The sequence below is a fragment of the Parasteatoda tepidariorum genome, chromosome 11 (genome assembly GCF_982258835.1).
Source record: "Parasteatoda tepidariorum strain Cologne lab strain chromosome 11, Ptep-v5.0, whole genome shotgun sequence".
Taxonomy (NCBI): Eukaryota; Metazoa; Arthropoda; class Arachnida; order Araneae; family Theridiidae; genus Parasteatoda; species Parasteatoda tepidariorum.
Genome location: NC_141765.1, coordinates 62,176,097 through 62,193,587, shown reverse-complemented (window position 1 = coordinate 62,193,587; position 17,491 = coordinate 62,176,097). Strand labels below are relative to the sequence as shown.

Here is a 17,491-nt window from a genome sequence, read left to right as displayed (position 1 = left end):
AAACCACAAAGTTTTGAATGCCGATTTTTTTTTTTTTTTTTTTTTTTTTTTTTGAAAATACCAAAATGCAAACAAATTATTGGAAGAGAACTACCCCATTGCGTAATCCTAAGTTAACTTCTCATAATTTATTTTCACTCAGATATTTTGAGAATTTCTTTTCAGTATTTGAAACTTCATTGCTTAGCTTTGGTTTGTCTGTACTCACTTTTTCTGTAGAATATATTTTAAAATACTTATGGCTGGGAAAGAGAATTTGTGTTGAAAAGTTTCTCCCGTGGTACAGCATCCTCTTAAGACACGCTTCCAAACATAAATTATAATGCTCGAATTTCCAAATAATAAACTCAATATTCGATTACCATTTCAAGAAAAAGCTACAACTTGAATTTATAGATCCATTTTAAGGAAGAACACACGTACAAAATATTTACGCACATTGTTTATGCTTTTAAAATGAACTCGGCTGTATATTATACTTTTTGAGCGATTTGGGAAAACCACTTAAGCATACGCTTACAATCATCTTTCAATCGAGCACTTCTTTTAACGTAATAATGGAAAAAAGCTTAAACTTTCAAAATTTATTCATTTATTTAATAATAATTATTGTCTTATAGATAAATCTATCATGCTTACACCAATAATTTCGAATCAACTCATTTCGGACTACTGTTTCGAAACCTATCACTTTGTAATAATGTTCAAAATAACCTTTCTGAGAAAAGCGGTGTGCCATTTATGCAAGATATATTTTCCAGAGTTGGTTACCTCTTTGGTTTTAAAATATCACAGTTCCGTAATTTTTTAAAAATCGAAATATAGGTATTTATTATGTATATATGTTATGGTTAACACAAATGCCTTTTTTCTCCCAGAAAGATTTCAATAATAATATAATTTATAAAAATTCATGTTAGCATTGGCCTTGAATGGGTGAAATGATGAAAAAAATAGATTACAAGAGTTTCAAAAACTATTATTGTTTCCGTAAATATATTTTAAAGTTCAGGTCCCACAGTGAACTGATAGTAATATATGTTTTCCAGAAGATCACAGAAGTCAAGTAACACGGTCAGCTGTTAGCGAACGGGTGGGTGACCACTTTTATCAGTTGCGAAGGAACTGAGGGTGTGCGGTATTGCTACTCGTTAAACTGTTTTTCCGCAAAGTGCTCAACTTCGTACGTAGGTAGCAGAGTAGTAGGCAGGTAGCTAAGCAGAGGATCAAAATTGTGATTTCATGTCTTCGGATCATCCGAAAATCTTATCGAGGATAATAGAAAAACGAGTTGTCAGATTTCGGTAGGGATATTTTTTTCCATCCAAATAGGCATTCATGAGCTTGTACATTGAGCCCCCCCCCCCAAAATGGACCACCATGAATAACTTTTGATCAATTGATCGGATTTGCACGTTTTCAGACTCAATCTTAATGGCTTAAAGATGTAACCTCAAATAAGCTAATTAATAAGTGCAGACGATAATTTAAGTTACAAAATCAAACACGAAAACGTACTTTCTCTGAATAAACATACCTTTTTTTCCATGGATTTGGATTTCTGACCCCCAAAATATAGCTGCAATCTGGGAAATATGGTCTCAATAGTTTGGTCAGGAGACAATTCCAAAGCTTGAGCACCTTATAATATCTTAAGAACTTTCGAGCAAATTTTAAAAGTTTTGCACACAATTATAAAATTTGTTTATCCAAAGATAAATTCATGCAAAAAATAGCTTACAGTAAATTATTTTTCTATATTATTTTATTCAATAATAGTCGAAAAATTTTGAAATGTAAAATTATATAATTTTTTACGTCATTTTAAAAATGTCATTTTACAAAGCAAAATGCAAAATTTGAACGAAATTGGTCGAATAGTTCCTGAGAAATTGAATTTCAAAGACACTTAAACACACAAAGTTAGACACTTAAAATTTGATTTCTCAGTAACTGTTCGACCGATCTTGCTCAAATGTTGTATTTTGCCAAGTAAAACTACATTCTTTAAAATGTTGTAAAAAATTGTATACCTTACAGCAGTCATGTCAAAGATACGGCCTGCGGGCCGCATCCGGCCCCAGGTTCGTATCAATACGGCCCGCGATCGCGATATGTCACAGAAAGAAGAATCGTGTTTTTTAGAGCTTTTAGACTTCACTCGATTCCTCTACGGAAGTTTTAAAATGTGCACACTACATTTATAAGTAAGTTCAAGGGCAGCGCGTGCCTAGACAAATGAGAGAGATAGACAGCAACGACATTTCTTAGCAACAGGCGAAATCTTCGACTGGAATATACTTAGCAGCACAACTACGGATGGCGCTCCTGCCATGGGTGGCAATCATTCGGGCGTTGTAACTAAATTAAAACTGAAAACATCAGGGAATTTTGTGGGATTTCCCAGTATAATTCATCAGGAATCATTGGCATCCAAGCATTTAAAAATGGACCATGTCATGCTACCTATAATTAAAATAGTAAATTTTATAAAGAGCAGAGGACTAAATCACCGACAGTTCAGGCAGTTTTTACAAGATTTGGACGAAAACTTTTTTGATGTCCCTTATTTCCCTGAAGTTCGTTAGCTCAGTCGAGGAGTAGTTTTAGAAAGATTTTTTGCATTACGTGACCCTATTCAAGCTTTCATGTCAGAAAAAGGCAACCCAATTGATTATGACAATGACTGGTGGATTGATTGTGTCTTTTTGGTAGAAATGAATTAACATTTGACTGATCTGAATGTAAAGTTACAGGGTAAAAATCTGATTGTCACTCAAATGTATTCAAGCCTTTGAAACAAAGTTGAGGCTGTGGGAAAATCAGGTAAAAAATCAAACTTTGGATCATTTCCCTTATTTAAAATCATTTGGCACATTTAACCAAAAAAAATTGGATCAGTATTCTCAACTTCTGCAAAATCTGATCACGGAATTCAACAATCGTTTTGAAGACTTCCCCAAAATGAATAAAACAGAATTCCCAATTTTCAACAATCCATTCAATTTTGAAGCTTCACAGGCACCAGTTCATTTGCAAATGGAGTTGATAAATCTTCAATCGGCAGTATTTTGAAAGAAAAATTTAAAGAGGTTAACGCTCTTACATTTTATACACAATATTTCAAGAGTTTGGATAACTACCCGGAATTAAAAAAGCATGCAGCACGCATTCTGAGAACAAGAGAAGTCAGTTATCTGGATTCTCGAGCTCAAAATAATTACCATCTTTTATAACTTTGATATGATTTTTAACAACCGTATATTATATACCATATAATTAGATAAATAAAATGTTATAATAGTTCAGTACATTTTTTTTATTTGAATCTAGCCCGCCTACACATTCTAAATTTAATATATGGCCCTCTGCAAAATTGAGTTTGACACCTCTGCCTTACAGCATACCTGCCAACTTTTAATTCTTTCGAGGATGCTTTTCCCCAGTGGTAGTAAAATGTAATTTAAATTACAATTTTAGGCCGAAACATACACTGTATTGTGAAAGCGCTTAAACGGAGTACCTCGACAGTAATACATATTAATATATATGCTTAACTTTCTTAAAAATAGTGGTGGTCAAAAATGATTATAAATTAAGTTTATAAATGCAAGGAATATCTAGAAAGCATACATTTTGCTACCACTTTAAATATGGAAATAAAATTTTACGCCAAATGCGTAAAAGTTGGCAGGTATGCTTACAGTTCAAAATATTTTCTACCATTATTAAATAAAATAATAAAAAATAATAAATATTTACTAGTATATTTATTATAGAGAAAAAATCTATAGAGAAAGATATCAAAATCATATTTTTGCTTTTCAACTTAATGACTTTAAAATTATATTATCATTTAATTAAGATTGCTAATATAAACTGTTTAAAACTTAAATTTAATACTTAATTCTTCTGAATTGAAAAGGCTTTTTTTTCAATCTCTTCCCTCTAGGTTGGAAGAAACCTATTTTAGGGCTGTTGCTTCCACTGTGGACGAAACTTGCCATTCTTGAATGATTATAAATGACAATAGTAAACTAATAAACTTTAAAAGGTTTTAGTCTTGTTTTTGTTTAGTTAAATGTCTACAACTCATTCAGGGCCTGAATTATGCTAAGGCCTGAGAGGAATGAGCTTAGGATCCCTTCATGTCTGGGAGCTAACTAAATGCTAAAAAAAAAAATTGTGTGTGTGCGTGTGTTTCCTTAAAAATTATAATTATGTGTAAACAAATATTTAAATAAATGTGTAAGCACAAATTTAAAAATATATTAAAATTTACTTATATTACAAAAAGTTTCAAAGTATTTTGTTATTTTGTAAATGAACAACGTGTAAATTTGATTATTAATGCCGGCAGCAGTTATGTGCCTAGGGTTCCCCGATTTCTAAATCAAGCCCTGAGCACATCTCTAATTTTTAGTTTAAATAAGCACTTAAACTTTAGTTATAATAAGAAAACGATGCTTTAAGCAAGTAACTGTATTTGAATAAGCAAATATCTTTTCTTCGGTTGAAATTTACCCAAACTCTGAAAACCGAAACCAGGCAAAACCGATACTTTAGTACATCATTACGCGTATTGAATAATCTCTGGATTCAAAACGTTCAATAAGCAATTAATATATTGCAAGCAGTTTAATGAACATCTTTGAGCAATATACAAAATAGTATATTGGTTTTAAGAAGTAAAAAAAATCTGAATTCAAACTAAACAGCGTTGAAATGGTCTAGGTAGGCATTTTAATGGTCTAGGTATAGACTTTGCGCGTCTGATCTGATTACGCGCAAAGCCTATATTTACGGCTGGGATCTCAGAAAATAGTCTGAGCCCCCCCTTTTTCTGAATAAAACCGGTTTTTTACGGAACCATGGCAGCCCGAGACGTGGTTCAGACTGGTACTTCGAGTCATAGAAAATTGCAAATATTAGATAACTTCCTCGCATTTTTCAAACTGAATATTTGTTGTCGAATAAAGCATAAAAAATTGTTGTTTTAGGATAATGTTTTAGAATAACAAACTGGTTCATGCAAACATGAATAAATAATTACAGTGGAGCATCGTTTATACGACGCCGATGGGACCACCGAAAAACGTCGTATAAACGATAACGTCGTATAATCGATTTTTACTTCTAAAACAGAAACTGACTCTGTTTTCAGTTAATTTTAATGTTTAACGTGTTGATTTACATAAATTTCTAAATTAGACAAAGCAAAACAAACAAATAACCAAAGAAGAAAGATTGTAGTGAGCAATTTGAATGTATGTTACCTCGAATTATATTTTCTTGCTATTAGTCTATACAATGCTTTGAATAGCGAGTTGAACTTACTGCTTTCTATGATGCAATTTTAGATTTCTAATCACGGCCAAATCTAATGGCTGAAGCGCACTTGTACAATTTGCAGGAAAAAAGAGAGCTTTTACATTTTCCAAAATAATTAGTATCGATGGGTGTGCTGGACAAGGTCGAAGAATAGCAAAATTTTTCGTTTTTGCCTCTTCATAACATTGTCTAGTTTTTTCAGTCATCTAGTAAAAATTACGGTCATTATCCAAGCATTCTTGTTGGCACCCTTTTCTGCATCATTCATGTTGGCAAATTGCGCCCTTTTTTAAAATACACAAGAAAAAATAAAAAATTAAGTAAACATGAACAAAATCTAAAATCCGACGTATAACCGATTCTGTGCGTCGTATAAACGATATATTTTAACATTAAAATGAATAGGAATGATTTGGGACCACACTAAAACGTCGTATAAATGTAAACGTCGTATAAGTGATCGTCGTATTCGCGATCGCAACACTCGAATACGCCATCTGGGGAGAGACCGGTTTCATGCTTTTAGCCCTTCTCCCTTCCCTCTCCTCCTCTTTTCAGTTGTATTGGCGATCGCAACACTCGAATACGCCATCTGGGGAGAGACCGGTTTCATGCTTTCAGCCCTTCTCCCTTCTCTCTCCTCCTCTTTTCAGTTGTATAGGAATGTACTACGCTATTTTCCCTTTTCTTAATATTTTTCCTTTTTATTTAATAAAAATATTTTTTAAAATTTCCGTGATACTTTTCCTTAGAACTATGTTTAATGTAGTTTTCAGTTCCATATAGTTTTCCAAATTAAAAGATTTTAATCTATATGAAAATCGAGAGAGAAACTAATGTACTTCCTTCCTCTATGACTTTCCACACGCTAAAGGGGAAAGCATGTGAAGTGTTGCCATAGGAAGAGAGTTCTGCTCTACGCCACCTGCAGCCCATTTCGATCGCCAATAGGAATGTACTACGATAATTTCCCTTTTCTTAATATTTTTCCTTTTTATGTAATAAAAATATTTTTTAAAATTTCTATGATACTTTTCTTTAGAACTATGTTTAATGTAGTTTTCAGTTCCATATAGTTTTTTAAGTTAAAAGATTTTAATCTATGTGAAAATCAAGAGAGAAACTAACGTACTTCCTTCCTCTATGACTTTCCACAGGCTAATGGGGAAAGCATGTGAAGTGTTGCCATAGGAAAAGAGTTCTGCTCTACGCCACCTGCAGCCCATTTCGATCGCCAATAAACGATGCTCCACTGTACTAATAATTTATGGTGTTTCAGCTCATATTTTATTAAAAATCATTTTAAACTTAAGTGTAAATTAAATTCTCCAGTTAAATTCATTTCATTTATTAATCTAAGATTATTTGTTTTACGATACTAGAAGTCGTTCTTTACATATTTACATCAATATACATCATTGCGATACATTGATTTATTTACATCTGGAAACTGTTAAAAGGTAGAATAGTTCTTTTTGAGGTAGCCAATCAACTATGAGTTAGAATGTTTTTGGGAAAGGCTAAACTAGATCTTAGCCTGAGGCGGGGTGTGATTTTCAGCGCCATCTAGTTTTCAAGTTTGAGGCTAGAATCCACTTTAGGACCGCCTTAAAGGGGCCGGGGCTCGATCCTTTAGTCACACTGAGTGCGTGCGATATACAAGCTCGTAAAATCTGAGGAATCGAAAGTCTAGTGGTTGGTCACTGATCATGGGTACAGGTATCTGAAGAAAATTACCTTCCTCTTCAAATCTAATTGAGGAAGTATCCCCACAAATGAATTCACCCTTGCTGCGATTTAAAATTGTCACGGCATGTCCTCAGATCATCCTCAGGGATGTGTCCCAGACCATCGCCAATGGCCCAGTGTGCTGCTCTAATGTGACGTGAGCGATCCACGCACCTCTGATCGCCGTCGAGAGAAAAGGAACACTCTGTTTTTCGCGGGAAAATATATTTCATCAATCACGCCCTTGTTCTCTCTCGACGGCTGTCTAATTGGAGTGAATTACATGCGTGGATAACATGCAGATGGCGTGAATTACATAAAGCAAGAATGGCCTTTAAGAAAACTGAGAATATTGTTCAGAGTTCGCGATTGAAGCAGAGAAAGATAGTCGGAAGCGATAGATATTGATAATCACTCATGTACAAAGAAAACAATCAACAAAACTAACATCCATAAATTTTTTATGTGTTTGAATTTCTATAAAAACGTAATTATAGCAAATCATGGTAACACATCTCATTCCTTGTTGTAAAGGTTTGTTTTCTGCCAATGTGTTAAGGTTAAGATTTTTTGTGCTCAAGTGCATAATTTTGTAAGAAATATGATCATGGCAAATACGAAAAATTTCAGTGTGTTTCGCTTCGATTTATTTAAAAAGAAAGTTGCAATTGTGACTGGTGGGGGAACAGGAATCGGAAAAGCAATTAGTACTGAACTTTTATACCTAGGTAAGATATTTATAATTAAAGTTAGATTGCCAATTGAATAGTCAGTGCTTGTAACATCAACATCTATTTTTATTTATGATAGAAACTATGAAGAGGTGTCGACGCTTTTTAAATGTTTTTACTAGTTAAGACGTAGTTTGATTATAGGTGAGCTATTTTGTGCCACATCATCGACCGATATTGCAATTGGTAACCCAAGGGCGATGTAACTGTAATTTGAAATCCGAACCAGGGTTTTTGCAAAGTGTTTTGAAGTAAATTATACATTTAAATACATGGTCTCATATTATATTTAAAGTAATTCAAATAGTAACCCTTTCTGGTATGATAGAGCAAAAACTCTCCTATTTATTTTTGACAGTAATGTAAATTTGTAAAATTATAATAGGTTTTACTTCTTAAACTTAACTACGTAATTTTTACAAGGCTGCCAATTTTCCTAGATTTTTCAGAAAATATAGGAGTCCTAGCAGTATTAAATTTTATTTGTATCCATACCTTCCACTATTTATTAAGAGTCAAATCAGACATTTTAGTTTGAAAAGAAGACTCCATAATTGTTATTAATACTGATAGTTTGCTTGCAAACCTAGAGTAAAAGTAAAATGTTCCTGCTATCAGTATTTTGTCTTTCATAAGGTTTAGCCGCTCTGTAATTTTCTGTGTTTTAAGTTAAAATTATGTTATGAGTTTCTGTTGACATTTTTATAACCTTTTTTAACATGTTGCTTTATATTATTCTGCCCTTGGAATGGTTATAAAAATATTTAACAGAAAAAATTGATTGCTTATCAAAGCATTGGCTTTCATCCAGAGTCTGCTTAATAACCTTTATCTTCCTCACCTTCTTAAGCCCATTAGACCACTGAATAACAGAAAGGGAAAAAAAACTATCTATATATTTTAATACATATTTTATTCTAAATAAATTGGAGGAAAAATTAGAATTCTACTTTTAAAAGCAAATGTTACCAGATTTTGGAGGTGCAGAAGTTTGACTGTGTAATTATTATCCAAGCGAGATTATAATTAACTTTCAATATGCTTTTCATAAAAAGTAAATATTATATTTTATTCAAAAGTAAGAAAATTGTTTGTGTACTTTCTAACTGAGTATGTCGATGAGCAGAGTCTATTTGTCCTAACTTTGCCCTTCACACTATTAAGAGGTGTTGACATACTTTACTAATATTTTGAAATTTCAGGTTGTAAAGTGGTTATTGCTTCAAGGAAGGAAGAACAACTTCTAAAAGCTGCTGAGGAAATGAAGAATACGTTAAGAGAAAAGTCTCCTGATGTTACAAGTATTGTCTGCAATATTAGAAAAGAGGAAGAGGTTTGTTATTAAGGCTGTCCTGCATAGCAATTTTTAGTTTATCATCTGTTTATTTAATATGTTTCCAAAAATTTCAAAATCAGAGTTAAAAATGTATATATAAATTTTTCTGCATTAAATTTTTCATTCCTTTTTATGCATTTACAATTTTACTCATAAATATAAATCTTAATATGAATTTCAATGTACAGTAGACCCCTGATTATCTGCATTTCACTTTTTTTTTTTGCAATGATGAGCAACATAACATTTAGAATTGAAAATAAATATATTCGTAGATATGGAATTATTTTAAGAGTTTTTAGAACAACTTACTAGCAAACATTCATGTTCATAGCCCAGGTGTTCACAATTAATGAAATAATGGGTCTACATATAAACATTACTGCTTCAAGTGCAATAACTAAGTCAACAGCATAGATAGACTAAAGGGCACCCCCATGCGAGATCTAAGTATACATTTTAGCTTAGACTTAACATAAATTTTAAAAATTGTAATATGAAACTACAACACAATAGCAAGACATTTGGGCATTTATTATCATTCATTTTATTTTAATTTAAATTATTTTAATATTAATTAATAAGAAATTAAAAATTACAATGGAAAAGCGGAATTTAGAAAAGGCACTAAATTAGAACAGTGTCTTATCATAGTGAAATGAAATTAATCTTAAAAATTTGCAAAAATAACTCTTTATCTTACAAAAGTTATAATCAAAATTTAGTTATAAGTTATTTTTTAAGTGAATTAAAAAATATTTTTATTTATTAGGGATGCATGTCCAAGTATTAAGACTTGTTGACGATAAATATAATAATTTTTAGGAAAACATTGATGTATCAAACAAAATTCTTTTTAACTTTTATCCTGGAAATTAGTCTTAAATAATTCTTTTTTTTTATTTTGTTAGTTCTGTTTATTTTTTTTTTATCAGCTTAGGAATATATTTCCATAAAAATAAATTCTTTTGAATATTAAAATTCATTCAAAACTGAAGAATACCAAACTGATATTTTTCACAATAGAAGTATTTACTTTTGATCAAAAAAATAGTTCTATCAAAAAGAAAGAAAGAAATGGGGAAAAAGTTATGGTTATTGTTATCACATCACGTAACGCAAAAGTGCATTTTAAAATAAATTAACTGAAATGCTCTTGAATTAAATAAGAAAAATGAATAGATATTTTATTGAGCTACATGAATGCAAATTAAGCATTTTAATTAATGGGATTGTAAGGGGTTTAAAATGATTTAAAAAAAGAAGGGAAAAAATGCATTATAGCTCAAAATAAGATTCAATTATTCAGTTGTAATCTTATTTCAGGCTATAAAGAGATCAGTCTTTAATTCATGCATACATTTTTGCTATTATGCGTTTGAATTTAGTACATATTTAATTTTACGACATATTTAATGAATTATGCAAAATTTTATGAATTCTTAAGACCGTTTTCTTTTAACTCTTTTTTTTTTTACGCTTCAAAAAATTAGAAATGAAGTTCAAAAACAGTAAGCAGTTTACAAACCCACATTATGTAATAATCATCATCATATCTGGCTAGACAGCCCAGGGTGGGCCAGTGCCTTCCTTTGAATTCGAATCCACTTCTCTCTACTTTTGACACTTGTTCGCCAGTTTTTCTCCTTTAGAGTAAGGAAATCAGTCTCAACTAAATCCAGCCATCTCAGCCTGGGTCTACCTCTTTTCCTGTTCGTTAGGGGTTTGTGTAATAGGATTTTCTTTAAATTTGAGTCATCATTCCTTCTGAAAATGTGAGCTGCCCAGTTCATTCGATTTATTTGAATGAATTTCACAATATCTGGCTCTCTGTAGATTTTATACAGTTCAGTATTATATCGTCTTCTCCAGGAATTATTTATTTTTATCCCACCAAGGATGGCCCTCAAAACTTTTCTCTCAAAAATGGCAATTTTATTTTCACCAGCTAGAGTTAGGTTCCAGGTCTCAGAGCCATAGGTAAGTATTGGCCTAATTAATGTTTTATAGAGTAAAAGTTTTGTATTTTTTGATAAAAGAGATGATTTGAAAAAACTTTTAAACCATAAAAAGCCTTATTTGAACAAATTAGACCACTCCGAATCTCATTGTCTATGTTATTGTCGGCAGTAACAATTGAACCAAGGTAAGTAAAATTCTGAACAGTCTGAAACCTGTGGGAACCAATCTCCAGATAGGATTCACTAGAATTTAATTTAGCAAGTACAGGCATGTATTTGGTCTTATCGGTATTGATGATTAGTCCCATATCCCTAGCAGCAAGCTCCAAAGAAAGGAAAGCTTCTTTTAATGCAGGAACAGTTCGTGCAATGATGTCTAAATCATCCGCATACGCCAATATTTGAATAGATTTTGAAAATATGTTGCCTCTGATATTGATTTCAGCATCTCTTATAACTTTCTCTAGAGCAACATTAAAAAGAAGACAGGATAAGGAGTCTCCCTGTCTGACTCCATTATTTACTTTAATTTCTTCAGATAAAGATCCCAAAAGTTTGACTCTGCATACGGTGTTAGACATGCTTGCTTCTACAAGTCTAATTAGTTTTGGTGGTACTTGAAACTCAACCAGGGCTTCATACAAGCGATTTCTACTTATACTGTCAAAGGCTTCTTTGAAATCAATAAAGAGATGATGTGTGGTAATACCAGTGTTTTCATCATAGAAAAAAAATGGGTGAGAATTTCTCACCCTTTCTCAAAAACAGCGTGAGGTTTCAAAAAGTTAAGTGAGATTTCTAAAAACTAAAAAAACACAAAAACTCTCGAAAATAAAAATCATTTCTTTAATTATAATAGATTTTTAACGTCTTCTATTTTTTAAAGCATTGAATATTTTTGGTGCATCATCATAGAAGATTTTGCCTTTACAAGGTATTTGTCCATCTTACATTAGCACATAAAAAATTTGATTATCTTACATGAAGAAACCTTACGTATATTACGTATATTATAAACACGTAGTTGCAGAGAAATGTGTTCTGAAAGGGATCCCGTGGTCGTGTTCTGTTGTTCGAAAAGGTTCTGAACAATACTGGTAAATAGGGAAGCTAGATAACGGGGCAGATGTTGGAAATAATGAAAGATCCAGGAAGAAAAGTGAAACGGATTTTATTCTAAATGGCGTAATTCGAAGCTTTTTCCAAAATGCGAGAAATTCGCGAATTTTCAAATTTGATTTATAGAATGCGCTAATTTCTCGCGGTAATAATTTTTTAATGCGAGAAAAGAAAAAAATATGCGAGATTCTCGCGTTCTCGCGCTGTAGTGAAAACACTGTAATACCAAATTCCCTGGTCTTCTCTAAAATTTGTCTAAGTGCAAATATTTGATCTTTAGTAGATTTTCCCTTGCGAAAACCACATTGGTAGTTTCCAATTTGAGGGTCTATATATTGTATAAGTCTCTCAAATAAAATGTTTGACAAGATTTTGTAGGTAGTAGAAAGCAAACTTATACCTCTGTAGTTAGAACAAACCATGGTATCACCTTTTTTATATATTGGGCACATAATGGCAGTGTTCCAGTCAGAAGGTAAAATTTCAGCATTCCAAATATCAGTAATAAGATTATAAATTAGTTTTAGAAATACTGGACCATGACATTTTAACAGCTCAGCTGCTATCCTGTCGTGCCCAGTTGCTTTGTTGTTTTTTAACTTTTTAATAGCAATATCAATCTCGCCCAGTTCAGGTGGAGGTATATCTTCATTATTCTGATTTTCAAAAACGCTCCCAGAGCAATAGGATTGATCATGTTCACTGAACATTTCTTGGAAATGTTCACTCCATCTGCTGAGTACAGCCTGTTTGTCTGTCAGAATCAAACCATCTTTACTTTTGCAGAGGTTAGATGTTTGTTTAAAGTCCATTCGACTTCTATTAATTCGTCTGTAGAAAGCTCGGCTTTCATTTATTGTCTTCAGGGACTCAATACCTCCTAGGTTTTCCTCTTCAAAAGCTTTTGTCTTGCTCTTATGGATTCGCTTTTCCTCTCTCCTTAATCGTCTATATTCATCAGCATTAAATCTTGTATTCTTTTGAATCATTTTCTTATAAGCAATGTTTTTAGTATTGGATGCTGCAGCACACTCATCATCAAACCAATCTTTATTTGAATTCTTTTCCTTCTTACCAATAATGTTGTCAGCAGCATTACAAATTTTTTCCTTCAACTGTAGCCATTTTGACTCAACAGAATCATTCTCCCAGTGCATGTTAGTGAGAGCAGCTTCAACATCATTGATATATTTCGTTTTTATATCATTTACTTTAAGTTTATCACAGTTGAACTCCTTCAGAACTGTACCTTTTTTATTTTTAACCACGGATATTCTTTCTCGCACTTTTGCAATTACCAAAAAATGATCTGAATCAACATTGGCACCTCTGTAAGTTCGAACATCTAATAAATTAGAATAATGTCTAGCTTCAATAAGTACATGATCTATCTGATTAGCAAATGATCCATCTGGTGCTCTCCAAGTAGCTTTGTGAATCTTTTTATGGGGAAAGCAAGTACTCCCAATGATCAAATTATGGGAGGCGGCAAAATCAATTAACTTTAAGCCATTATCATTCGTAATATCATGCAGACTGTGTCGACCTATAACTGAATGAAATTCAGATTCCTTTCCCACCTTAGCATTAAGATCTCCAATAATTAGTTTTCTATCATGCCGTGGACAGTCATTAAAAAATCTTGTCTAGTAATAATATTGTATTAAAAATATTGAATTTTAAAAATTGAAATGTAGTGTGAAAAATAACATGGATGGAGATTAAATTGCACAAATAAAGCACATCAAGGGTGATGATTAGAGCCCGGAAGTTTAGGCAAAATGCCATAAATGCCTTTTTTAAACGTTTTCTTCTGAAAATGCCCTTTTCTTTCCTTTTGTTCATAAATGCCTATTTCTGTCTAATTTAAATTTTTTCTGCAAAGCTTTTTGTACTTTTGACCGAGCATAAATTTCGAAGTACAGAAATGGTTGACTGTCATCCAACGTATTGTAATGCATTTATAGAGATTAGGACTTTATTCCTTTTGGGACAACTCACTCCCTCTGAGGCAGTGGTCACCCCTCGCAGTATACAATGGCTATTCATCTGAGCTGATAGAGTACTCGTGCTTGAGTGAGCAAGGCAGGTGAAAGACATTTTTCTGTCCATGAGATTGACAGTGTTGTTTGAATAGAGAATAGAATACAGAATACACTTAAGGCTGGAAATGCGTTAAAAGTTTTATTTCCTAATATGATCCATCTAAGGTGCCTTGCTCATGCATTGCACAGGATAGCAGAGGAAGTAAGAGGTCTCTATCCTGAGGTAGACTCGCTTGTTTCTAGTGTGAAAAAAGTATTTGTGAAAGCCCCTTCAAGAGTTCAAGTGTTCAAAGAAATTGCACCGTTCATTCAATTACCTCCTAAACCGATCCTTACGAGATGGGGAACATGGATTTCAGCAGTCTCATACTACTGCACAAATTTTGAGGAAGTTACTCGAGTCCTTACCAGCTTTTCGGATGAAGAGGCAATATCCATAAGAAAAAGTAAAAGTCTGCATAGCAGTTCTAAAATAAAAAATGAACTGACTTTTATTTCAACTTATTTTGGGAAGCTCCCTGGAGCTATTGAACACATGGAAAAAAGAAATATGTCTTTGTCCGAGTCACTAAAGATTTTCGACAATACTATTGAAGAACTAATGTCTGTGCCTGAACTAGCTGGTGACAGAATAAGGAAGAAATGTGAAAACGTCATCTCTGCAAATACAGACTTTGAATGCATCAAAGACATTGCAAAAGTACTTTCTGGTGGTGATACTACAGTTGAACTTACCATATCTCCTACCATGGCAAGTTGTTTTAGGTGCGCGCCCATAACTTCTCTTGAAGTAGAAAGATCCTTCTCTTTGTTTAAAACTATATTGACTGACAGGAGACAAAATTTCTCTTTTGAAAATTCGAAAAAGCATCTATTTGTGATGTGCAACAACAACCAATCATCAGAATAAATTTGCATACAATATTATTGTAAGTATGAGTTTTCAATTTTTGTTTCATACTTACGCAGTTGAGGATTTTTTTTTTTTGTGCAATTATGTCCACTTCTTTTGTACTATTGCTACGACAGTCGAGTAAAATGAATATGTAGGTATACCGGATACTTCTAGCAACTTTTTTTATACCTTGGATACGATACCTATATGGGCTTTTAGGCATTAACAGCTAACATTTTGCTCCAATTTTAAGTGCCTATTTCAAGCTTTTTAAATGCCTTTTTGCCTGCCTATTTTTGCATTTTTCATTGCCTGAAATTCCGTATTTTAGTGATGATTAAAATGCCTGATTTGAAAACCCTGTTGAAAAGCAAAGCAATAACTGTTAAAAGAACAATATGAAGAAAAAAAAAACCTCTTGGATTTGTGATGAAATCAGCTCAGTAAATATAGCGCATATTTAAATGCATGAGCAGAGTTATTACTAAAGTTCAAAATTCACACATAATTTTGTCATATTAAAAGTATTGGGATTTTCAAATCTATAGAAATTTGCCACCGGATAATGCAATGAAATATTTAGATTCAGCACCTCCATAACTGAAATGCATAATTCAAAATGTTAATTTTTTTTTATTTTCAAGAAAAAGAAATATATGTAATACTTGTTATTATTCCTATATTCGCGTGTCGCACACGAAGAGCTGGCGGGCTACATGATGTGCACCCCTATCGTGCAGTGTATTATTTATGGATCGTGTGCCCTAAAACCTTGTGCCTCCCCAGGCTCTTCGGGGGTGTAATTTATGCCACTGAACTAAGTGAAAGCAAGTGTTGAAAGGGTGTAAATAGCGAGGCATTCATAAAGAGCAAGAAAACGTGAGTCATAATTTACGGCTATCGCATCACAAATGCAGGATAAAGTTTAAATTTCAATTAATAGATTTGGCACCCACCAAAACAGTTTCTTTTCAAAGCAATGATATTGATAGCAAGTAAATTTTTTTTTTCTGTCTTGCCTTCATGTGATGAATGGGAATGAGTTATCGTAAGTCATATATTTAATCATCATCTAACACATCTCAAAACACTGACTGAGAATGAAAACATTAATTGAAGTATTTCTTCCCTAAATTAAAAAACACAATTCTAATTTTCAAAGCAATTGTGAGGTATTTAAAATAAATGCCATGATTTGTTTTGTTTTTTTAAATTGGGGATCTTATAACTGAACTATTAGGGGCCAGGAATTTTAAAATAATTCTGTGTTCAGCAAAAATATAAAATTTCATGCCAAAGACTCTCTTATGACCGAACTCTCCTTGGGCACAGGGAGATGTTTGAAGACCAATGCGGTTTTGCGCATCAGTGTCCTGGAACTTAAAGAGCTACTTGATATAAATTTCTGTCTCGAGCCACTAGTTTTACTTTTGGATCCAACTATTCATAAATACCACCTAAGTATTTTTCAAAAGAGATCAAGACATCTCTATTTTAAGGACGCTTGCTCTAGAAACGATTAGCAACCAACATCTTCGAATGCAAAAAATATCTGTAGAGCCTGTTTGTGTTCTCTAAAGAAATTGTTCTGCATTGGATCCCGGGACACTGCTGTATACCTGGTAACGAGTCAGCAGACTACCGCAGAGCAGGGAGCTTCTATCCTACAAATATCAACAACAAAAAAAAGCTGCCTCTCTTGCTAATGCTTAGCTCCTAATCAAGAAAAAGATTAAGGATCTCACTTTTAACCAAATCACAGAGCGAAATTCCAGAAAGATTTGGTGGAATAATCTTCAAGATCACCCTATGTGGCCAAGACGCAAAACAGTCGCTGAGTTTCAGCTAACCACTGACTGAACACGACTTCCTCCTTAAACATCTTCATCAAATTCATGTTGCGCAGGCCCCTTGCTCTGTGACCTTCAGAACTAGATGGATGCAGACCACCATCCCCATTGCTCAGCATCAAAGGACATCTCTTTATGCGACCGCTACTGGAGCGCAAGGGACTTATTCAGTTCATAGATTTTTTCTCGCCACTCCTGTTATGTTTTTCTCTTCTTTTGAGGTGTAGAGGTCTTTCTGTAACTCTGGAAAATAAAAAAAAAGACTTGAAAAAGTGAGAGCAGGCTGTTGAAACAAAAATTTATAATTGTATTTCTTAATCCGAAACCTCATTCAGAACTTTTCAAGAGTCAGGTATCTTAAAATTCGGAATTTCTTTAAAAAAAAAGCCGAAATCCTTAATGCATAGACTTTAATTTTGGGGTAATTCTAAAATATGACTAATAATAGAGATGCTCAACCTGCAGCCCACAAGAGCTTCTGAATACAATGAAATT

General features: G+C 32.9%; 1 protein-coding gene across 5 annotated transcripts in view; it reads left to right on the top strand.

Annotated features, from left to right (window-relative positions):
* Positions 1–7,435: 7,435 nt before the first annotated feature.
* LOC107446647 (peroxisomal trans-2-enoyl-CoA reductase) overlaps positions 7,436–17,491 on the top strand; it is a 43,201-nt gene continuing 33,145 nt past the window's right edge. For 4 of the 5 annotated variants that reach the window (XR_015430283.1, XR_015430282.1, XM_043043943.3 and 1 more), the window contains exons 1-2: positions 7,436–7,787; positions 8,993–9,123. Coding sequence is in view for 3 of the 5 variants with exons in the window: in XM_043043943.3 (XP_042899877.2) it covers positions 7,661–7,787; positions 8,993–9,123 (258 nt within the window). In the remaining 2 variants the exon portion in view is untranslated. The remainder of the gene's footprint in view (positions 7,788–8,992; positions 9,124–17,491) is intronic. The other variant, XM_071187427.2, reaches the window with a different exon arrangement.